This window comes from Globicephala melas, chromosome 9, assembly GCF_963455315.2.
Source record: "Globicephala melas chromosome 9, mGloMel1.2, whole genome shotgun sequence".
NCBI lineage: Eukaryota > Metazoa > Chordata > Mammalia > Artiodactyla > Delphinidae > Globicephala > Globicephala melas.
This window is the reverse complement of record NC_083322.1, coordinates 21,735,977-21,760,293: the sequence shown is the minus strand read 5'-3', so window position 1 is coordinate 21,760,293 and position 24,317 is coordinate 21,735,977. Positions and strand designations below refer to the sequence as shown.

The 24,317-nt window shown below is 48.0% G+C and overlaps 1 protein-coding gene across 2 annotated transcripts in view; it reads right to left on the bottom strand.

Moving 5' to 3' along the window:
* The window catches only part of COPG2 (COPI coat complex subunit gamma 2), a 129,746-nt gene that overhangs the window by 19,605 nt on the left and 85,824 nt on the right, over positions 1 to 24,317 (bottom strand). For both annotated transcript variants that reach the window (XM_060305306.1, XM_060305307.1), the window contains 6 exons: positions 22,056 to 22,131; positions 21,108 to 21,211; positions 20,496 to 20,621; positions 19,454 to 19,516; positions 18,852 to 18,991; positions 18,112 to 18,283 (listed from right to left, as the gene is read on the bottom strand). In XM_060305306.1, coding sequence (XP_060161289.1) covers positions 18,112 to 18,283; positions 18,852 to 18,991; positions 19,454 to 19,516; positions 20,496 to 20,621; positions 21,108 to 21,211; positions 22,056 to 22,131 — 681 coding nt within the window. The remainder of the gene's footprint in view (positions 1 to 18,111; positions 18,284 to 18,851; positions 18,992 to 19,453; positions 19,517 to 20,495; positions 20,622 to 21,107; positions 21,212 to 22,055; positions 22,132 to 24,317) is intronic.

Below are 24,317 nucleotides of genomic sequence, written 5' to 3'. Positions count from 1 at the left end.
CAAGGGGAGAGCGCAGCCCAGGGAGGCACGCTGGGCTTCCACAGCAGTGATTCTTCCCCGGGGGGGGGGTCGATTTCACCCAAGGGGGGCTGTGGGCATGGACCCCAAGGGAGGCCTGTCAGAACATCTGAGGGAGAGCAGTACTCTGCTCAAAACAAAAACAAAACCAAAAAAATCAAAAAAGGAAACACAAAAACATTCCTGAAAGATGATGCTGATAGGCTTGCCTTGGGGGTCACGCATCCTCGGGTGAGAATCACTGGGTGGAAGGGGCAGGGTGGGCAGCTGGGAAGAGGGGTGAAGCATGAGCAGATGAGCCCGAGTCGGGCAGACGGAGGCATCAGAGTCAAGAGTGTCAGACATGGAGGAAAAGGACCCAGGCAGGGCCAGGGAGACAGCGAGTAAATGAATGTAGCCAGCAAGGCACCTGGAATGATTGGGGGAGGGGGGAGGGGGATTACGGTCCATCAGTTGGGAGTGGATTGCAAGCATGCTGTCCCTGAGCTTAGGACTCTGGAGGAGTAAGGCTGAGGGAGATGGAAGTGGTGACTGAAAGGAAGTTGGGTTGTATGTGAGCAGAGAGCACCGGAGGCGGGTGTCCATGCAGAAGGAAGGGGTAGATGGGACGGGAAAGGACAGTGCAGGAGAGCGTCTGGTAGAGAGATGACTGCTAGGGAGGGAGGAGAAGCAGACAAGGAGGGACGGAAGGCAGCACCCATCACTGCAGGACGAGATGGAGAAGCATGGTGTAGCATGTGGGGCGGCAGGTGCAAAGCTAAGAGAAGGGCAGAAGTGCCACTGTGAAAGGAAAAAGGGGAATTAGAGGAAGAGGCTCCCCAAGAGCTGTGTCAGAAAAATAAGCAACAAAGGAGTCTGGATAGAAATATGAAAGGTTACAGGGAGCGACATTTTGGGGGCCCAGGAGGAAACCATACACTACGTCCACAGGGCGTGAGTATGGGTTGGTGGATGGAGCGCAGATTCAGTGCATTGCTTCTGAGACAAAGATGACTGAATTTGGTTGAGCAGCAGGTGGTGGATCAAGAAGGGAGCACTCAGCAGAGAAGACAACCGAATCCAGCTGGAAGGTTCACAATGGTAGCTGAAAAATGTCACATGGCTCAGGTAGGACAGTTCCTTTGCTATGTATGCAGTAACTGCAAAGCGGCAGAGACCTAGAAACTGGGCCCGGGAGGCAGGAGGTCAGGGGAGCAGTCTCCTAAGGGTGGGAGAATATGGTAGAGAGAGATGGTCCATAGGGCAGGAAGAGTGAGAAAGGGCTGGCCGTGGAGCCTTGGGGTTAGGGCAGGAGCGGCTTGTTGAAAAGGTCAGGAAAGCACTGCACCAAGAGTGGGATGGAATTGAACCTGTAGATGGCAGTGGACATGGAGAATCCAGGAACTTCTGCCCCTAGGAATGGGCCAAGGGCATGCAGGCGGCAGAGGAAAGAGCAGGTAAGGCCAGCAAGGAAAACGGGAGTGGTGGGAGGAGGCCAGAGGAGAATGAGCTGGTAGAGATACTGGCCCATTGAAAACGCTGGAGACAACTCTGTCAGTGCAGGGCATGGGGAGATGTGAGAGGTCAGGGAGAAGCTCACAGAAGCGTCAACCTTCTCCAAAACGGTGGACTAGAAAAAGTAGGGGGAGAGCAGAAGGATTCATAGCCGCACATGAAAGAGGAAGAAGCTGGCAACAGGTGGAGCTTCATGGCAGAAGGGAGCAGATGTCAAGGAAAAGACCACTGAATCCACCCAGGAACTGGCAGATGGAAGGGGAAGTTGAAGATAAAGTAGAGGAAAGAGAGCAAAGGGGATCTGGACTCTGTCAAGGGGGAGTGTGAGGTCAAGGACATCTGACAGGGGTGCATCACGGGGGCTGATGGAGAAGAAATGGAAGCAGTAGAGGCCAGGGAAGGAAGAAGAGGAGGAAGTGCCAGCTTGGTGTAAAGAACTGTGGGCAACGGCTTAACTGAAAGGGAGGCGAGGAGTGGACAGAGGAAGGCTAAGGCAAAGGCAGCCTAAAGGGAAACAGTGGCCTGGGCCTGTGGAAGGACCGGACGAGAGACAGCAGATGATACTGGAGAGAACGTGGCAGGGCAGGGGATGGAAAGAGCGTGAGCTGTGAGAGCAGGTCACACGAGGGAGCACCCCCTACGGAGAAGGGATGACCCAATGCAACTCGATGACAGGCATCAGGGAGCACTGAGATGACATCACGGGCCCTAGAGAAGAGGCAGACGCTTTCTTTGGGCCAGGGAAGGAAAGGGAAGGAACGGATCACGTGAGGAGAGGTCACAGGAAGGAATGTCCAAGTGGGGTCTTGATGTGGCACGACAGGAGGGCCACCTACCAGAGACAGACCAGGTGATGGGAGGCATCCAGGGGAGGATGGAGAATGGAGTGCAGCAGAAGGGACACCAACGGGGGAGCAGCGGGAAGAGGGAGGTGGGCAGGTAGGAATCCAGGCAGATCTCGGAGGTGCCAACCAGAAGGAACCTCAGAGTTACAGGGCCAGCCAGTGGGAGCAGAGGCTTGGGGAGGGAGGAGTGGAGGGTGGCAGGCAGGGGGTGGGGAGCAGTGGCCGCTGCTACAGCCTCGAATGTTGTGGCAAGGGTGCAACTCTTCCGCCAGGCTCTTTACTACGGATCCGCTGGGGGCGGGGGGAGCTGGGGATGGGGTCAGTGGGTGTGTGGGAAGGGTGAGGGGATGGGGGTGGGAGGTGGGGAGGGGGAGGGGGCAGGGTTAGGGTGGGGGTGTGGGTTGGGTTTGACTGGGTTGGATGGGAGGGTAGGGCTGGGATTAATGGGGTGGGTGGAGGGACATGAGCCAATCTCTAGGCACTGAGAATATCACCTACTTTAATTGCGCTTCTGGACTGATTTCAAGTCCAGTGTTGGGGTGATGACTTCAGGCTGAGGAGAGGACTGGGAAGACCAGGGAAGCCACCCAGAGAGGACAAAGGAGAGTAGCTGCAGGAAGGGAGGGAGGGAAAGGTCTGCCTGGCAGGAATCACAGAGGGACAGAAGGACCATGGGGCAAGGCTCTGCAGGGGGACAATGTCGTGGGCCTGCTATGAGGAGGGGTAAAGTAGGGAAAAAAAACAATGGCAGGTGTCAAGAAGGACCAGATTTTGACCAGTGATATTGTCCCAATGCCTGAGAGTCATTGAGGATGGTAGAAGACGTGTGGGATGTGTGTGTGAAAAGAACAATACGTGCAGACTGAGATTTGTGTCCTGTCGGGTGTCAGTAAGTAACTGCGGAAGGGATTGTGGTGGTTCTGAGAGTACTGACCAGTGTCAGAGTGGGGCCATTTGGGGATTCTGAAGAAGTGTCAATAGCAACCAATGGGAGGCTAGAGGTGGGCAAGGGAGAGTGGAGCCCAGGAGGTCACATTGGGCTTCCCCAGCAGGGATCATCATGGGGACAGGAGGGTGGATTTCACCCAAGGAGAAGCTGTGGGCAATGGCCCCAAGAGAGTTCCATGAAAACATCTGAACAGTGAGTAGCACTCTGCTCAATACAAAGAGAAATCAAGAAAATCCCCAAAGGAAAGCACAAGAGCACGCCGGGATAATGAGGCTGATAGGCTTGCCTGGGGGTCACGCATCCTCGGGTGAGAATCACTGGGTGGAAGGGGCAGGGTGGGCAGCTGGGCAGAGAGGTGAAGCATGAGCAGATGAGCCCAAGTCGGGCAGACGGAGGCATCAGAGTCAAGAGTGTCAGAAATAAGGGAAAAGGACCCAGACCAAGCAGACAGTGAGCAAATGGATGTAGTCAACAAAGAGCCTGGAATGAGAGGGGGCAGGTTAGGATTCACCATCCATGGTAGAGAGGGTGGGCAACAAGGTGGTGGTCCCTGAGCTGAGGACACCTGAGGAGTAGGGCTGAGAGAGATGGGAATGGCGACCAAAAGGAAGGTGGGTTGTGCAAATCTGAGCAGAGAGCTCTGGGCGAGATGTCCACAGTGAAGAAAGGGCAGACGGATGGGACAAAACACGGAGGAGTGCATCTGGGAGAGAGACGACTATTGGAGAGGGAGGAGGAGAGAGGGAGGGCAGGCAGCAGGACTCAGGGCTCTGTGCAGTTCGAGACCGAACGGGATGATGTCAGGCAGGAGGGAGGCAGAAGTCGAAGTACTGGAGTGGAAGGAAGAGGGGAGGAGGATCAGAGGGGGAGGCTCCCCGAGAGCTGTCAGAAGAGCATGCAACAAGGGGTCTGGAATGGAAGCATGAAAGGTTACAGGCAGCAAGCTTTACGAGGTCCCGGAGGAAAGTACAGCGTAGGTCCCTAGGGCTGAGTGTGGGCTGGTGGGCAGAGTCTGTGGACTCAGTACTGTGTGTCTGAGGCAAAGAGGGTTGAACTGGGTTGAGCAGCAGGTGAGGATCAAGAAGGGAGCACTCAGCCGAGGAACACCTGAATCCAGTTGGGAGGTTCACAGCGGTAGCTGGAAGAACGTTACATGCTCAGGTAGGACAGGTTTTTACTGTGTTGCAGTAGAGAAGCAAAGCAGGAGAGACCTTGAAACCAGGAGGCCAGGTGAGCAGTCTCTGACAGGTGGGAGGGTATAGAGAGAAGAGGGGATCCAACGGGCCAGATGAGTAAGAAACTGCGGGCGATGGCGCCCGGCAGCCAGGGCAGGAGAGGCTTGTTGAGAGGATCTGGGAACACACTGCATCAAGAGATGGATGACAAAGGGCTAGAAGGAGACAGTGGATGTGGAGAATCTAGGAACCGTGCTCCCAAAAGTGGGTCGAGGGCGTGAGGAAGCCCATGCTGGAGGAGGCGCACCGCGAGGGTGAGGCAGGCGAGGAGCAGGGAGAGGTGGGTGAGGCCCGAGGAGGCTGAGATGGTAGAGGCAGTGGCTCTTTGGAAATTTGGAGACAGCCCTGTCAGCGTAGCGCATGGTGAAATGATGAAAGGTCAGAGAGCACCTAGAAGCAACGATTTTCTCCAAAATGGCAGGCCCAAAATGTAGCATGCTTTGGTTTGGTGTGAATTCAGACAGCCTGGGTTCAGTACAGCATGCTGGGGACCAAGAAGCTGGCAATGGGGGAACATAAAGGCAGGTCAAAGAAGAAGGGAGAGATTGGGAAATGTGTCACATGACTGGCGGCTGGTAGAGGAAGTAGGATGAGATGTTGAAGAGGAAGCAGAGGGGCTCCTGGAGACAAGAGCAGGAGAAAAGGTGGATGAGGGGCCAAGCCAGTCCAGTGGCAGCCAGCTTGGAAAGAGAGAGACATTGGAGTCTCGGGCAGTCATGAAAGGTGTCTGCGGGATGCAAGTTGGGTCAGGGAAGTCGATGGGAAAAGAAAGGAACAGGTGGCAGTGAAGAGGGGAAAGAACATCATGGACATGCTCGGGGCTCAGAACAGGTAAAGGGGGCACTGCAGAGGACAGCAGGGCAGCCTGAAGGGCTCCCAATCTGGGACTTCGGGAGATCTCAGGAGGCAAGAAGGTTTTGTGCGGCACTGATGCCAGATGGTAGGAGCAAAGCAGAGCTGAGACACCATTGCCTGGGCCTTTGAAGACCCAAGGCCCTCAGAGCAAGGGGGAAAGGGCCACAACGACTGGTGACACAGAGGACAGGGCAGTGCTGTACCATCAGATAGACCCTGGACACAAACTACTAGCAGGTATCCTCAGGGACACTGGAAAGGACCAGGTGGAATCCAGTGTGCAGGTAGCAAGCCTGCTTAGAAATGGCACAGGAATGGGTGGGAACTAAGGTGGTAACAGCATTTGTCATCAATCACCAAATCCATTCTTCTGCTATTCATCAGGTGCTGAAGAATGGAGGTTAGCCAGTGGCAGAAAGACTCTGCGCAGGTAATCAGGGGAACAGCTGGGACCTGTGAAGCCAGTGGGGTATCAGAGGTCTAATTTGAGAAGATAATGTGGGCAGGAAAGGACCATAAGGGGAGAGAGCAATGGGTGGGATGCTAAATGGTTGGAGGGTGAGGGACTCTTGTTTGGGAGGCTGGACCCAAACAAGAGAGGGAGCAAGGCCGAATGGGACGGGGGGCAATTGGAGGGTCTTAAGATCTGCACATGGGTGCTGTGAGGGGATCATGGCCTAGAGGGAAAGAGGGGTGTCTGGACATGTTATTGGGGAGTGGGAGAGCAAGGCGATGGGCAGGGGTGCATCCTCGGTCCAAAGGAAGAGAGATGGAAGCAGTGGAGGTGAGGGAAGGAGAAGACAGGGAAGTAGGGGCCTGGTGTAAACTCCCGTGGGCAACGGCTTGATTAAAAGGGAAGAGAGAAGAGGAAGGAAGGTGACACAGAGCAAGACTAAGGAAAAGGGAGCCTAAAGGGAAACGGTGGCCCAAGCCAGCGGAAGGGCCCTAGAGAAGAGGGAGATGCTTTCCTTGGGCCAGAGAGGGAAAGGGAAGGAATGGGTCCCACGAGGAAAGGTCCTGGGAAGGAATGTCTAAATGGGGGCCTCAATACAGCACCAAGGGAGAGTCACCTGCCAGAGACAGACCAGGTGATGGAAGGTGCACAGGGGAGGATGGAGAGAGGAGAGAGGTGGAAGGAGGCAGGCTGATTACCACTAAGAGGAGCAATGAGAAGAGGGAGGTGGCAGGTAGGAAACCAGGTAGATGTCAGAGGCGCTAACTGGAAGGAAGTGCAGAGTACTGGGGCCAGCCAGTGGGAGCAGAGACATGGGGAAGGAGGAGTGGGAAAGGGTGGCAGGCAGGGGGCGGGGAGCAGGGACTGCTCTTACAGCCTCAAAGGTTGCAGCAAGGGTGGAACTTTTCAGCCAGGCTCTTTACTGTGGATCTGGCAGGGATGGGGTGAGAGCTTGGGGGATGGACTTTGGGACGGGGATCAGGATTGGGGTGCAGGTAGGGGTTGACTGGGTTGGGTGGGAGGGCAGGGTTGGGATCAGTGGGGATGGGGGGACGGGGGTTGGAGTCGGGACACATGAATCAAGCTCCAGGCACTGAGAAAGTCACCTACTTTAACTGAGCTTGTGGACTGATTACAAGTCCGGTGCTGGGGGTGATGAGCACGTTAAGAAGAGGGAGGGTGAGAGCACTGAAGCCGCCCAGAGAGGACAACGGAGAGCGGCTGCAGGAAGGCAGAAGGGAAACAGCTGGTCGGCAGGAAAGACGGATGGACATTATGACCGTAAGGGCCGGGGGCGCCACAGATCTGAAATGAGGAGGGATAAACTATTCAAAGGGACAAATGACAAGCACTGAGAAAGACGAGAATTAGACCAAAGATACTGTCACATGCCTGAGAGTCATGAAGCGCAGGGGATACAAGGGGTGGGTGGGGCTGCGGGCATGAAAAGAGACGGGAGAGGACAGTGCAGGAGAGCGTCTGGAAGAGAGATGACTGCCCCGAGGGGGTAGGGAGGGCGGACAGCAGGACCCAGGGCTCTGTGCAGGTCCAGACTGAGGGCGGTGGTGTCGGGAGTGGGTCTGGCAGGTGCGGGGGCAAGAGGGTGGGAAGAAGGTGAGAGTGCTGCGGTGAAAGAAAAAGGTCGGAGAATCAGAGGCCGGAGCCTCCCTGAGAGCTGTGTCAGAAGAGTACGTGACAAGGGGTCTGGATGGAAACCTGAAAGGTTACAGGGAGTGATGTCGTGGGGTCGTGCGGCCCGGGAGGCAAGCTCAGCCTGGCTCATGAGCGTGGGTTGGTGGGCGGAGCGTGAGGATTCAACACAGTGTGCCTGAAGCAGAGACGACTCAACCGGGTTGAGCAGTGGATGGGGGACGGAGAAGGGAGCACAGAGCAGAGGAGACAACTGAATCCAGCTGGAAGGTGCACAGACAGCAGCTTCTTTAAAGAACGTCACATGGCTCAGGTAGGACAGTTCCTTTGCTGTGTATGCAGTAACTGCAAAGCAGCAGAGACTTAGAAACTGGGCCAAGGAGGTCAGGTGAGCAGTCTCCAACTGGTGAGAGAGTGTGGCAGAGGAGAAGAGGTCCAATGGGCCAGAAGAAGGAGGAAGGTCGGGTGATGGCACCCAGCAGCCAGGGCAGGAGGGGCTTGCTGCAAGGATCAGGGAGCACACTGTGCCGGGAGGATGGCAAAGAGCACACAGGAGAGAGTGGGTGTGGAGAATCCAGGAACCGTGCCCTGAAAATTGGACCCAGGGTCAGAGGAAGCCCATGCAGGGGGAAGAGCACAGCGCAGGTAAGGCAAGCGAGGAGCAGGGAGAGGTGGGTAAGGCCAGAGGAGCCTGGGCTGGTAGGGGTAGAGGCCCACTGAAAATGCTGGAGACGGGGCATGGTGAGAAAAAGAAACATCAGAGAGGACCCAGAAACAACCACCTTTTCCAAAATGGCAGACCCGAAATGTAGGGTCCTTATGGCTGTTTTCAGAAGCCATGGACAGCACTTTGTGGACCAGGAGTTGGCGGTCAGGAACATGAGCGTGTGTCGGAAGAGAGGGAGCAGGTATCGAGGAACAGGCAGCGAAGACCTCGCATGACTCAAGTGGCAGGGGAAATAGGACGGATGCTGCAGATGAAGTAGAGCGTTTCTCAGCGGAAGAAAAGGCAGAGTATGGGCCAAGTAACGTCCAATCCCCACCCACTCTGGATAGCAAGAGACAGAGGCATCTTGGGCAGCTATGAGAAGGAGGGAGCAGGTTGGGTCAGGGAGTCGATGGCACAAGTAAGGGACAGGCACAGAAGAGGGGAGAGAACCTCATGAATGTGGGGACATCCACTGATCTCACGGCTCAAGAGGAGTGGCCTCTGCAGTACTGAGGCCCAGTGGTAGGAGCAGAGCAGGTCCCAGCTGAGATGCCAAAGCCTGGGTGTTTGAAGACCCAGGGCTCTTAGGAGCAACTGGGGACAGGGGCCACAATGACTGTGGTGACATGGAGGAAACAGGGCAGCATTGCACATTAGATACATCCTGCACAGAAATGACTGGCAGGTAACCTCAGGGACTTCAGGATGGACTCAAGTGGATGGAGCCCAGTGTGTTGGTAGCAAATATGCTTAGAATTGGCAGAGAAGTGGCCAGGAATTCAGGTGGTATCAGCAGTGCTTCTGCTATTACAAGGGAGCTATAAAGGGTGGAGTCCTAGGATGTGGCAGAGAGAGTCCACACAGGGAACCAGGGACCTTCAAACCATATGTGTAGTCAGAGAAGAGAATGGGGGCAGCAAAGAGGCAAAGGGAGAGACAGCAAGGGGCAGAATGGTGGAGAGTTGGAGGTGGGGTCTCGTGATCAGGAGAGTGGATCTGGGGAACAACAGAGGGGGCAGGCAGAATGCGATGGACAACCAGAAGAGAGTCTTAAAATATGGCCAAGAGGGAAAGAGGGCAAAGGAGAGATCTGGACCACGTCATCACGGAGTGGGAGAGCAAGGCAATGGGCAGGGGTGTACCCCAGGGTCCGAAGGAGGAGAGATGAAAGCAGTGGAGGTGAGGGAAGGAGAAGATAGCGAAGTGGGGGCCTGGTGTAAAGTCCCGTGGGCAATGGCTTGATTAAAAGGGAAGAGAGAAGAGGAAGGAAGGTGAGACAGAACACGACTAAGGAAAAGGGAGCTTAAAGGGAAATGGTGGCCCAAGCCAGTATAAGGACCAGACCAATGACAGCCCATGACTTCAGGAGAGAACGTGGCAGGGCAGAGGAAGGAAAGAGTGTGAGCTGTGAGAGCAGGTCACAGGAGGGAGCACCCCCTACGGAGAAGGGATGACCCAATGCAACTCGACAGGCATCAGGGAGCACTGAGATGACATCACGGGCCCTAGAGAAGAGGCAGACGCTTTCCCTTGGCCAGGGAAGGAAAGGGAAGGAACGGATCACGTGAGGAGAGGTCACAGGAAGGAATGTTCAAATGGGGTCTTGATGTGGCACGACAGGAGGGCCACCTACCAGAGACAGACCAGGTGATGGGAGGCATCCAGGGGAGGATGGAGAATGGAGCGCAGCAGAAGGGACACAGGCTGGACACCAACGGGGGAGCAGCGGGAAGAGGGAGGTGGGCAGGTAGGAATCCAGGCAGATCTCGGAGGTGCCAACCAGAAGGAACCTCAGAGTTACAGGGCCAGCCAGTGGGAGCAGAGGCTTGGGGAGGGAGGAGTGGAGGGTGGCAGGCAGGGGGTGGGGAGCAGTGGCTGCTGCTACAGCCTCGAATGTTGTGGCAAGGGTGCAACTCTTCCGCCAGGCTCTTTACTACGGATCCGCTGGGGGCGGGGAGGGAGTTGGGGTCGGGGAGGGAGGAGCTCAGGGAATGAGTGGGGATGGGGATGGCGTTGGGGTCGGGGTGCAGGTCGGGTTTGACAGGGTTGTATGGGAGGACAGGGTTGGGATTGCTGGGAGTGGAGGTGGGGTGGGGAGGGAGATCCAACTGCAGACACGAGAAAATCATCTACTTTAACTGCGCTTCTGGACTGATTTCAAGTCCAGTGTTGGGGTGATGACTTCAGGCTGAGTGAGGAGAGGACTGGGAAGACCAGGGAAGCCACCCAGAGAGGACAAAGGAGAGTAGCTGCAGGAAGGGAGGGAAAGGTCTGCCTGGCAGGAATCACAGAGGGAGGTGAGGACAGTAGGGGCAAGGCTCTCCAGGGGGACGGTGTCGTGGGTCTGATATGAGGAGGGGTAACCTAGGGTGATAGACAATGGCAAGCGGCAAGAAGTACAAGCACCAAAGATATTGTCCCAGTGCCTGAGGGTCATAAAGGATGGGGGGCAGGAGGGGTATATAGGGGTGTGTGAAAAGAATAGTGTCTTAATGCAGAACGGGGTTTACGGCACGTCAGGTGTCAGTGAGTTAATATGGAAGGGAATGTGGTGGTTCCAGGAGGACAGTGCCAGGCCAGTGTCAGAGAGGGGGGCAGGGCTAGGATCCTTGAGGAACAAGGGTCAATGGCAATCGATGGGAGCCTAGAGGCGGGCAAGGGGAGAGCGCAGCCCAGGGAGGCACGCTGGGCTTCCACAGCAGTGATTCTTCCCCGGGGGGGGGGTCGATTTCACCCAAGGGGGGCTGTGGGCATGGACCCCAAGGGAGGCCTGTCAGAACATCTGAGGGAGAGCAGTACTCTGCTCAAAACAAAACCAAAAAAATCAAAAAAGGAAACACAAAAACATTCCTGAAAGACGATGCTGATAGGCTTGCCTTGGGGGTCACGCATCCTCGGGTGAGAATCACTGGGTGGAAGGGGCAGGGTGGGCAGCTGGGAAGAGGGGTGAAGCATGAGCAGATGAGCCCGAGTCGGGCAGATGGAGGCATCAGAGTCAAGAGTGTCAGACATGGAGGAAAAGGACCCAGGCAGGGCCAGGGAGACAGCGAGTAAATGAATGTAGCCAGCAAGGCACCTGGAATGATTGGGGGAGGGGGGAGGGGGATTACGGTCCATCAGTTGGGAGTGGATTGCAAGCATGCTGTCCCTGAGCTTAGGACTCTGGAGGAGTAAGGCTGAGGGAGATGGAAGTGGTGACTGAAAGGAAGTTGGGTTGCATGTGAGCAGAGAGCACCGGAGGGGGGTGTCCATGCAGAAGGAAGGGGCAGATGAGAGGGGAGAGGACAGTGCAGGAGAGCGTCTGGAAGAGAGATGACTGCCCCGAGGGGGTAGGGAGGGCGGACAGCAGGACCCAGGGCTCTGTGCAGGTCCAGACTGAGGGCGGTGGTGTCGGGAGTGGGTCTGGCAGGTGCGGGGGCAAGAGGGTGGGAAGAAGGTGAGTGCTGCGGTAAAAGAAAAAGGTCGGAGAATCAGAGGCTGGAGCCTCCCTGAGAGCTGTGTCAGAAGAGTACGTGACAAGGGGTCTGGATGGAAACCTGAAAGGTTACAGGGAGTGATGTCGTGGGGTCGTGCGGCCCGGGAGGCAAGCTCAGCCTGGCTCATGAGCGTGGGTTGGTGGGCGGAGCGTGAGGATTCAACACAGTGTGCCTGAAGCAGAGACGACTCAACCGGGTTGAGCAGTGGATGGGGGACGGAGAAGGGAGCACAGAGCAGAGGAGACAACTGAATCCAGCTGGAAGGTGCACAGACAGCAGCTTCTTTAAAGAACGTCACATGGCTCAGGTAGGACAGTTCCTTTGCTATACATACAGTAGAGAAGGAAATAAGGAGAGATGATGAAGGTGGGCCCCGGACGTAGGCAAGATCAGGTGAGCATTCTGAAACAGGTAGTAGAGAAGAGGAGGTCCAATGGCTAAGAAGAGTGAGGAAGGTGAGGCAATGGCACCCAGCAACCAGGGCAGGAGAGGTTTGTTGAGAGGATCAGGGAACACACTGCACAGAGTGTGATAGCAAAGAGCCAAAAGGATGGAGTTGGATGTCGAGGGTCCAGGAGCTGTGCACCCATGAGTGGGCCAAGGGCGTGAGGAAGCCCATGCAGGAGGGAGAGGACGGCGTGGGTAAGGCCAGGTTGGAACATGGGGTAGGTGGACGAGGTGAGAAGAGGATGAGCTGGTAAAGGTAGTGGTCTGTGGAAAATGTTGGAGACGAGCCTGTCAATGCAGGGCATGACGACACGAAACGATGGCATGTCAGACAGAAGCCTGAGGGACCTGAAAAGACACGGTGCTCAGGGATGAATGGGGACAGCATATGGAGTCACTACAGCACATTGCAGACCAAGAAGCTGGAGACTGGGGAGCATGAGGGCAGGTCAAGAAGAGAGCAGATGTCAAGGAAAAGACCACTGCATCTGTGGCATGACTGACAGGTGGTAGGGGAAGTAGGATGGGATGTTGAAGATAAAGCAGAGAGGCTCTTGAAGACAAGAGTGGGAGAAAAGGCAGAGGATGGGCTGAGCAACGTTCAGTCCACACCCAGCCTGCAAAGAGAGAGATCCTTGGATTCTCGAGTGTCCATGAAGGTGGTAGGCCAGTATTGAGATGGGTCAGGGGAGTCAATGGGAAAAGAAAGGGACAGGCAGCATGGATGAGGGGAAGAACCTCATGAATGTGTGAAGGGCTCAGGGAAGTTAAAGGGGGCTCTACAGAAAAGGGGAAGGCAGCTTCAAGAGCTCCCAATCTGGGGACGTCAGCAGATCTCAGGGGCAGGAGGGGTGGTATTGAGGCCAGACAGCAGGTGTACACTAGTGAATAAAAGAAAGTACAGGTGCTATCTGTTATATCTGTGGGAAAGCACTGTTTTATGGGAAGACAGACAATGTAGAATGTTTATAGAGGGAGAGGCTAGAGCACAGCCAAGTACAAAGCAAAGGGGTATAGTGCAATCAACTGGATTTTGAAAGAATTGTATTTAGCACTGGTAAAATATGCCTCCTACAGATGCTGATATAGTGTTTATACGTTCATTGTTTTTCCAATGAAAATGAGCAGAGGAAAAAGAGAAAAGAAGTGGTTAAAATAAAATTGGAACTAAGTCAACAGTATACATACAAATCATTCTTGGAATTATTAAGGAACATTATAATGGTTAGGATGCATAGTGCGACCTGTTGATCACAATTAATGGAATAAAGGGAAATGGGAGAAAGATATAAAAAGAAATTACCACAGGGAAATTGGTGGGTGGCTGCCTGAAAAATCTATCAGACAATTATGTCGAAGTGGGTAGATTCAAGAGAATAAATGGTCACATAGAGAGAAATTCATAAAACAAAATCTGAAGGGAGAGCGTCAGCAGCAGTCCTCGTAACATTAGTGCTCCTGACATCCCAAGATGAAGACACATGCCAGAGAATGGGGTTGTTTTGAATAATAAGAGTAGGTCAAGGAGTAATTTCACACATTTTCACATACTGAATCCATTTAAAGGCCAGACTGTGAACCAGTTTTTCTAAGGCTACAAGATGGGGAAACAGGAAGTGAGTGGATGTGCCATGTTTATATTGCATTCTGGAGAGATGTTATCATTTAAGAAAGGCAGCAATAAAGATGACAGCTATCGATGATGGTGTGAAACGGGAACATGAAATAGGATAGGAAGACAGGTTCAAAGTCAGCACAGAGGAAATGTTGAAATTTCAGTGTGTTTGAGGAAAGGGAGGTTGGTTGCAAGACGAATGAACAGGCGAATGAGGTCTCAAACTGGAATCTTGGCAAGTCTCATTAACGGGTCAGATTTGGAGGAATATGGATTCTACGGCTAGGCTGATGCAAATTCTAGTGATAAAGGTAGGGGAAATGGTGGCTAAATAGTAATGTTCAACCTATCCTGCTTTTTTATTAGCATTTGAGTAGAAATTCAGATTACGTGCTTAGCTTGGAAGAATGCAGAGTTTCACCAAGGGTCATTAATATGGATCCCAGTGAGTGGCTGGAGGTGCATCAAAGTAAAAAAAACAGATAAATTTTACTTAACTGAAGCTGTGGATTTAATTCAGATTGTCAGGAGTTAATATGGCTAATACTGAATAGCAAATAATGGAATGGAGACAACAGATTCAGTGAAGAGATTGGAGTTCATCAGGATCCTGTGGTAGCTCATTAAGATAAAGGTTTAAGGAAGTGTAGAACTGCAAGAACTGCAGTATGTATGTATAATAAGAAAGAGTTATGAATTGTTAAATGGGAGGCAGCATCCCTAATGAAAAACAGAAAGAGAGGGCTTCCCTGGTGGCGCAGTGGTTGAGAGTCCGCCTAACAATGCAGGGGACACGGGTTCGTGCCCCGGTCTGGGAAGATCCCACGTGTCGCGGAGCGGCTGGGCCCGTGAGCCATGGCCGCTGAGCCTGCGCATCCAGAGCCTGTGCTCCGCAATGGGAGAGGCCACAACAGTGAGAGGCCCACGTACCGCAAAAAAAAAAAAACAAAAAAAAAAAACAAAAAAAAACAGAAAGAGAAACTCATATACATGTCCTGTTAAACTTGATCTTAGTATGGATATTTTCTATTGAAGGCTATTTAAATGAGTTATCTAAATTTGTTGAAATGAGAAATAATGATGCAATGAGGACCAAGAGTTCAATAATAAAAGCAATATAGGGATTAGAATGGTTCTGAGTAAGTAATAAAGCAAAAAGGTAGAGTCATTACAGAGGTCCAAAGTGGGGAAAAATTTGTAGAATGTTGCATATATATGTTGTTACTGCTGTAATAAACATTCAGAGGAAGGAACGTTGCTGGATGAGAAAGGACACTAAGAAAGCATTCTGCCTTGAAGGCTTTTCTAGAAATTTTTCAGTAAAGAGTAGTTGTTGGAGGATGGAAGATAAGTAGGACTAAATTGAGACTTATGATGTTGATTACTCTTCCACAATTTGCCCAAGATTTCAGGGAAGGAGTTATGGTAATATCTGGATGTTGAGTTAAAGTAAATTTTTTCAGATGGCATAGATTTTTTGTATACTTATAAAGTAAGGAGGAGTGGGAAAGTTTAAAGATACAGAAAAGGTAAGAACAGGTGATGGAATAACTTTCTGAGGATATGGGTGGGTGGGTATCTTTTGAACTGTGAAAGACTTGATTGTTAAAGAGGATAAAAGGAGAAAGTGGATAGTTTCAGAATTGAAACAATAATAGCCTCTATCTATTAAGTATTTACTATGTGTCTGGCACCACGCTAATCACGTTACTTAATTTCATTTTATCCTTACAACAATCCTAGAAGGTTTACAGAGATCAAATAACTTGCCTATGATTACACACTCAGTGTGTAACAGAGTCAGAATTCAAATCGAATTTATCTATCTCCAAAACCTACATTACTTTCTATTCTATACAGTTTTCAAGTTGAAGGAAATCACAATCTATAGAATTTCCATTTTTTTCTGTGACTATACGGAAAATATATTTTCTGAGATGAGACAAGCAGAGGTGATTGATTGTATAGATCTTCAGGTGATTGGTAAAATCCAGAATATCTGCAATGGGAAAATGCTGAAAGGAAGGCATGTGGAAAAGACTCTTATTACCACCTATGCCCTGGTATTTCACTTCTATTCATTGCACAGCAAAGACTCTGGATTGGCCATGGATTAAAAATTTTAGAGTTTCTAACAAAGACTAAAGAATAGAAAGGAGTTTTTTTTTAAGCAGGTAAATGATAGGTAAAACATAAATCGACTACTAACAAAATTTTAAAAGTCCAAGTGTTGAGACTTCCATTGGAAGAATTCCATTTCTTTTCTCCAAGATGCAATCACAAGAGTTTATAACTAAGTTTTAACACCAACCAGCAAACCCTCTGAATTTAACAGAAAAGAAGGAAAATTCTCCAAATGACAAATTTTTATAGACAAAATACTAACAACCATCGAGCAAAAGAGTCCATAGCCAGCAGACCAAAGGTTGAAACCTCTGGGCTAATTTGTAAGATCTGCTTTAAAAAGAAATTAACTCCATAGTAAGGAGGGGTAAGAAAATCTCCCTATGCTTTCTGTCTTAGTAGAAGTGTTTTCTGTTGTTGTTGTTTTCTCCTATACTATATGTAACTTATGTAATTTCAATATTGTTGTTTTATGTATTTTGATATTGTAAAATTGTATTTATTGTATTCTGTTAGAACCACTCCCTGGGGTGTGAGGCACCTGAGTTATCAGTTATCCAAGTAAACCTGGGGAAATGGGAGGAGCTAGTATTCTCAATTGGGGAGAGCTTGATTCTTTAACCAATGAGTTCAGCATTTTGCTTCCAAAATTAAGTAGCGAAGTAATGGCATCCCTTAAAAAACAGAAACTTAGTGGGAAGTAAAATGGGGTTAGAATTTTGAAATATGGAGAGGTGCCTACTGGAAAAAACTGAAGAAGTATGGTGTATCCCAGGATGATGGCAGAAGCCATAGGGCTACATTAAGACTGGGCCCAGATAGTGGTTTAGAATAAGGGTAAATAAGACTAGCTTTATTTACATAAGAGTACAGCCAGCTTAATTACTGGCTGGTGGACATAAGTCAAATCTAACCAGAGGGAAACAGACCAGGAAAGAAAGTGAAGCTAAAAGGGAATGGAATAAGAGAAACCTCATAAAGGGATAAAGGAGGTAATTAAAGGTTAAAGTTGGATGGCCTAATGCTCGAAGGAGAAATAGTGGAGGCCAGATAGGAAAGTGCCTTCCTACCCAGGAGCTTATGGATCCAGGGTGGCCGCAACTGCAGGTCCACCCAGGGCCAGAGGGAACAACCTGGGGTTCAGACCCAGCAATGGTGCCAACTTGAATCTACCTCGTGCTAGAGTTGAGTAGCCTGGTCTATCATCCAACACAGGTAAGATTGGGCAGGGGCTCCCAGAACCAACATCTAAAAAGGGAGTTGGGAGAGGGGCTAACGGAAGACAGGTTAAGCCCCAAATGTAATGAATGATGACCAGGGATAACTATTTACTAGTGCTTTTACGATTTCTTGTAACTCTGTAACTTTCCCAATATTTGTTAACTTCTATCTGATTTTTCCTGTATTAGTAGTAAAAATTGTTTTTTCCTGTATTAGTAGTAAAAATTGTTTTTTCCTGTACTGGTAATAAAAATTGTTCAAAATGTAAGTGCAATGTGTGTGCTTATTTCAGTGAAAACTGGGTAACAGTTGTGAAAACTCTGCAGTGACTATGGGAAGAAAAGAACTCAGGTGGGAAAATGGGAAAAAGAAATCAAGTACAACAAATACTTGACATTCATAGGTTAGAAGATCTCAAACCCCCAATTTGTAAATACCACTGGCACTAGCAATTGGCTGTTCTTCACAGGCCTCCCCCCCCCCACCCCCAAGACTGCATACAGGTCAAGCAGATTACAAGCCCTTCTCAAATGTGGATACACAGATGTTGGCTAAGCCACTCATTAGGCTGAGACATACTCTTAGACACTTGCCTCGTGTTACAGGACCCTTAAAAACAATATATTTTATGATGCCATGGATCTACTAAATAAAAAGTCCTTAGGATGCCCTGGAAAGAAACATCAGGGAGAAGTAGGCCATGATCCTTCATAGGAGACATCAGGCATATGAACCCTCACTAGTGGTGACACTGTTCCAACAGAAAGTCTGAGTTCCTTTTTGGGCTACCACTGTATACATCCAGTTTCTGTTTTACAATTAAATGTCCAGCATATTTTACTCAGAAACTTGGTTATAAAATTAGTATTTCTGTAAGCAGTAACTCATTTTATAAATATACCATCATTTAATTCCGGAAAAGAAACAAATTCTTGAACCCCAAACATCTGTCCAGACATTTAAGAGCTCAAGTGGTAATGCACTCTTAATCATATCTCTTCCATTCTGTGTGTTATTACCTGCTGTAGAGTCATCATCAGGTAAACGAACAAGAGTGTAGCATATTCCTGGTTGATTATAAGGTAGGCTGGGGACTGGGATACAACACAGCACTTCATAGGAATCTGATGGTTCCACCTGCACTGTCACTTTCTCCAGTAGCTGGTCATTGAGAGTATTGGTACAGTCAAACTGAAAAGTCAGCAAATAGGAAAGTTATGAAGGAGAAGAACTGTTTGCAAGCAAGTTGTTCCTTCCCACCCATAACCCACGACTGAGTTCTGGAACCCTCTATACTTTCTAAACACCACGCATGTCTCCCCGTAAGATTTTTCCTGAGGCAACGAGGATAACCTCATTCTTGAGGTCTTTTTTGTTTATATTAACCAGTGTTTTCTTCCTTCCTGAGATTGAGTTCTACCAAACAAGATGGTAGAAGTCTGATAGCTGTCTGAGAACCAAACTGAAATCCAAGTTCTTGGAATGACACACTTATTTTACCCTGATATTAAATGATGACTATTTCTTCCACAGGTTATCCTTTATGCTGTCCAACTTCTTCAGACATTTCAGTTTTATGTCTTTTTAAATTTAAATCATCAAAAGCTACCCATCACATCTCTACGGCTATGGAGTTAGGAAAGAAAACCAGATATGCTGCTAAATTTGCTTCTCTATAAAAGGGACTAGAATCATAAATAAACTAAAAGGGGATTAACACTAAACCCCTTACTGGAGCCAGTTCTGGCGCTTATCTCACCTGGAACACAATATGATTGGTAAACATGTGCTTGATACAACGAACAAAATATTCTGTCTCTGCTTCTGTAAGTTGAACAGGCTCAGAAGACTTGAACAAGGGTCCTAGATTCATAAACTCAGGAATGACAGCCAGTTGTTCTATCAAGAAAAAAGGAAAGAAAAGGAAGAGGAAAGTAAGAAGACAGGGAAGACATTACTCTGGGTGTCTAAAATGTTTTAAGTTTCCATAGTCTTACTAATAGTTGAACACTCAACTAATGTGTCCCCAAGCTTTAGTGAAATAATCTTTTAAGTAAGAGTTTATACACTCAATTACTAAAAGCAACAAACAGACAGACAAACTTAATTCCTAATTTCATAGAATTTGAGTTCCCTGATACAGAGTAAGAAAAGCATTCTCCGTAAGCTGGCAACTGGAAATTGCAAAGTCCCACAGACTCCAGGTAGCGCCCGCAACTGTAAGCTAGGACAATCAATATTCGGCCATACAACGAGCTCCCGTACTGAGAATTAATCAAATTGAACAAAAGTAGTGGCCTTCATTATACTTACAATGCCTCGGGTGCTAGGCTACTGCTTCTACACATCAAATCATCATACCTTGGAAAATGTCTTGCCTGGAAGGAGCCAACTTCTCGGGCTTAGTAGCCATCAGTGTGATTTCTACAAAGACAAGTATGAGCAATCAAATGAGCTTCCCTCCTACTATCAAGCCAAACATGCAGACAGGAGATGAGGACAGAAACGTTAAGCAGATAAACATAAGGTGCTATTGCTGAATCACACCGGGAGGTTCTCTGTCATCTTTTTTGGAGGAACACTCAAAATGTATTTAGTGAACATATTTTATGAAATAATAAAGTAAGTCCTAAAAATACAAAATTTGCTTTAATGAACCGAAATGTTTTTTTAATTACTCTTAAAAGGAGGAACAGTTTATAAAACAAATCTCGTGATTCAAACAGGAAAAACTACTTATATAGTACCAACAAAAAAACCTGAAAATGTTGAAAGCGTAAGCTCTTTCATTTTTGGTTCTAACCACTACACACTTTGTTCCTTTATTTTTTTAAGCCTCCAACAGAAAAATTAATTAAGAAGTTAACTAATATCGGAAAATAAAAATAAGAGGTGACAGCACAATTACTGCTCTGAAACACACGGTGACAACTAACTTCAAACGCTGTAACACTTAGCATTAAAAAAAAAAAATTTCAATCTGAGTCACAATTCATATTCTTGCTTTCATGAGAAAACAAGGGAAAAAATTTTAAAACCCTAATTTAAAAAGAATCATCCAGGGGGCTTCCTTGGTGGCGCAGTGGTTTAGAGTCTGCCTACCGATGCAGGGGACACGGGTTCATGCCCCGGTCCGGGAAGATCCCACATGCCGCGGAGTGGCTGGGCCCGTGAGCCATGGCCGCTGGGCCTGCGCGTCCGGAGCCTGTGCTCCGCAACGGGAGGGGCCACAACAGTGAGAGGCCCGCGTACCGAAAAAAAAAAAAAAAAGTATCATCCATCTTAGTTCTGTAAGATTAGAAGCAGTGACCATTAAAAGAAATATTAAAGAAAATATGCTAACAGTGTATTTTATTGGTGTAAAACTACTTATACATAGAAAAACTAACAGTGTTACCCTTACCTGCTTTCTGTTCAAAGACAGCAGCCATAGCAAGAGGAATAGATTTCATATCAAAGGGCTTTTCTGAAGGCTCCAGTGTGTACTGGTGTAAGGCTTTCTCCATCCCTGGTACAGAGACTGCCAGACCTATGAAACAGAAAACTCTCAGCACTACTTCTTGCCAATCCTAGGACCCAGATAGGCCCAGATTTGTAATATTTATCTAAGCTTTCTAAAGAAAACTATAACCACAGATTTTATAACCTAAATAATAAAAAATAAAGGCTCTTATAATTTCATCCAAGGAAGCATAGGAGCAGAGCATAGGAATTTTCAACAAAATAGAAGTATCTTCCAGAAAACAAAGCAACGGAGACACATGGAAACGATGATAGCATAAGGGAAAAAAGGTAAACCCATCCAAGAGGGAGCTCAAGGAGGACCAGGAAAAAGCAATATTCTTTGGGCTTTTACATACTTTAGGTCTCCCTAGAAATGGAAGTGCATTCAAAGACAGAAACCAAGCATTTTGCCTAGTGAAGCCAGCTCATATGCAAATCATCATGGATATGCTTCTCAGACACCATTTGTGGAACAGAAGTGTACTTGTCTCCATTCTTGGCTCTCACTGACCATTGAAGATATATGTAGCATTCAGCGCCATCTGCCTCTGCTGCAGCACATTCAGATAGAAGGTGGCTCTATCCCGTACCTCATCATCAGTATCCATCATACACCTGTCCAGGGATACAGAAGATACATGTCACAGCACCATAATGATTTCCAATAGCTTTACCACTATACCTAAAGGACACGATCCAGGCCATCTGATACTGCCTTTATAAAAGAGCTCAACAACAGCCAACGGTGGATCCTAAAATCTCCACAAATACCGGGTACTGTTCTCAATTGGTAAAGAAATGGTGTCATTATGAATCAGAAGCACTACATAAGTAGGCATTAAAATAATTAGGAAGGACACAATAACATAAGATAGCAGTTTGGAGTCTATTCTTGGATCTGCAACCACATGACCCTGGTAAAGACTCAGACTTCGAATATAATTTAAAAATGGTAATATTATACTTTCCAAGGATACTAAAAAGCATTCCGAATCCAGGCATTGATATCACTCAAATGGCAATTTATTTGATTTAAACCAGCCAGCCTTTGGCTTGTAATTTTTCTGCTTCAATTACAAGATGTAATCACAGAGTGTTTGCTAAAGCAAGTCTTTTCCTCATCAAATAGAGAGTCAAGGAGACCATGAAAAGCTGGTATTTTCAACTCTACATAGTGAATCTCTTTGAAGTTGGCCCCTGTTATACAAATTGAGGCACATGTATTTAAGTCACTTCCTCAAAATCATGCAAGAGAAATTAGAAGTCAAATTTTACATGTACTTAGCACATGCAAAATTACCAGAAGAATAAGAAAAATGCCATTTGCCCTGACTCCATCAGCTCTACTCTTAGGTCCTGCAATGCATTTTGATATGGTACAATGAGGAATTCTCTATTCAGCCACATGGCATTCTTATTTTAAAAAAAAAAGAAAAGAAAAAGACATTCTTTTAATTACCTTTGTAAGAGTACTAGGATACTTGGGAGAAGATTCTCATTCTGAGCCCCAAATTTAGCCAAAGCACTCACAGCAGCTGTAATGGAGCATAAAACAAAACAACATGAATATTGGCTTCTCAGAGTCAAGCAGTAATCATTAAAAAAAAAAAATTAGAGGAGTTTCCCCATGTTCAGTTGGAATAAACTCTTATTGTTTTATTGTGAGTTTCTTGATCTTATTTCCTTGATCCATTTAAGCATAAATAGAAATCAGCAGGCCCAAGAGAGCTCTGAGTAAGAAAACCCACCATGCATTGAGGAAAAAGGATCATATGTATTCCTTATATGAGCTATCTTCCAGTCCAGCTCCTTATAAGCTCTAATCTTAAACAACCAGCCCCACACATTAAAAAACAAAAACCAAAACCCAAAACTCTATTATTAAAAGTCACTGTATCAGCAGAGGTTTACTGCTTACTTAACCTTTGTCAGGAGTTGTGCTAGATGCTGGAAGCAGAAAGACAGAAGACATCAAGGAGTTGTCCTCCAGTGGGAAAGACAGGTAAGTAAAGAGGTAGTTACAACATAGCACAGAAAGTCCATGGTAGGACTATAACCAGGGTACTACGTGAGTAGAGAAAGGAATGTAAGTCACAATTGGAGAAGGAGGAGACAGACAAGGAGTTGACACTTATTACTTGAGCTAAAGTCTGAAGAACAAATACAGTTAGCCAGAGGGAAAAGGCAGGAAAAGAGCATTCGAGGGAGAGAGAATAAAAAGTACCAAGGCCCTCAGGCCAGACAAGAAAGTGTGGCAAGATCCTGGGACTGGACACAGCTGAGCAAGGCTGAAGCACTAGACCTGTGCTGGAGAGCAGGAGAAAAGTGAGAGACTAGAGACAAAACAAAATTCGGTTATGGTTCAACCTCAAGGCTATTATTAACGGGTGTTAAATACAGGATGAATCTGTGTATTTGTAGCAGAGTGTACTACTCTAAATTTGTGAGATTTTATGTCTAACGACCACTTTGGTAGCAGAGTGTGGAGAATAATATACTGGATATGGGCGAAACTACAAGCAGTCAGACTAGTTGGGCAACTGAAATGGATGGGAGCCTAATGCAGCCCTCAGGAAATCTACGAAAAAAGACAATGAAGAAATGCATTTTGAGGAGACAGAATGGAAAGAACTTTGCCAAAGGATAGATGGGGGTTATAAAACAATGGAGTAAGGTTCTAGCCTTGCAACTGAGTGGATGATATAGGTGAGGATTTCCGTTTGGGATAGTTTGAATTTCAAGCTGAATTTAAAGTGCCTTAGATAGCCAGACGTACAAGTTCACGAAAGAGACTGCAATGCCACAGCATATCAGCAGAGCTCTGGAAATGATCACCAGAATGAATGTGTATGCTGAGAAGACAAACCCCTAAGGAAAACTAACGTTTTAAGGAATGGAACAGAAGCTCTATAAATAAGACTGAGGAGTGAATGGAAAGATGCAGGCTATTGTGGAAACCAAGGGAAGAGAGTTTCATGAAGTGTTTAGGCAACAGTACATCAAATTGACTGAGGTGAACAAGGGTAAGAACATTAAAGTGTCTAACTTGATTTTCCAACTAGCTTATAAGTAATTTCCAAAAAAAATAGCTTCAGAAGGTTTTTAAGGGAGAGAGCAAGATTATAGTGAGTTGAAGAGAAAATGGAGAATAAGTTCATAGGGGCAGCTAGTAATAGCTCCTACAAGGTTACATAACAGGGGGAGTATGGTCAGTAGCTAGTGAGAGACAATGGATCAAAGGAAGGCTTATAGTTTTAACAGGGGAGATTTGTACCAGTTCACATGCTAAGGGGAGGAGGAAGTAAAAAAAACCCTAAGACCTGTTTAAAAAGTCACTTAAAAACTACAGAGGGCTTCCCTGGTGGCGCAGTGGTTGAGAGTCCGTCTGCCAATGCAGGGGACACGGGTTCGTGCCCCAGTCCAGGAGGATCCCGCATGCCGCGGAGCGGCTGGGCCTGTGAGCCATGGCCGCTGAGCCTGCGCGTCTGGAGCCTGTGCTCCGCAACGGGAGAGGCCACAGCAGTGAGAGGCCCGCGTACCACAAAAAAAAAAAAAAAAAAAAAACAACTACAGAGGCAGAAAGACACACAAATTTCACAGACATTCATACTTATGGCCATAACTCGGAAAAAATGGATGACGCCATCATAATCTTCCGTCATACCGAAAGTCAAGGGTTATTTGTCTCTGATACAGGCAGAAATCAGGATGGAAATTGGAA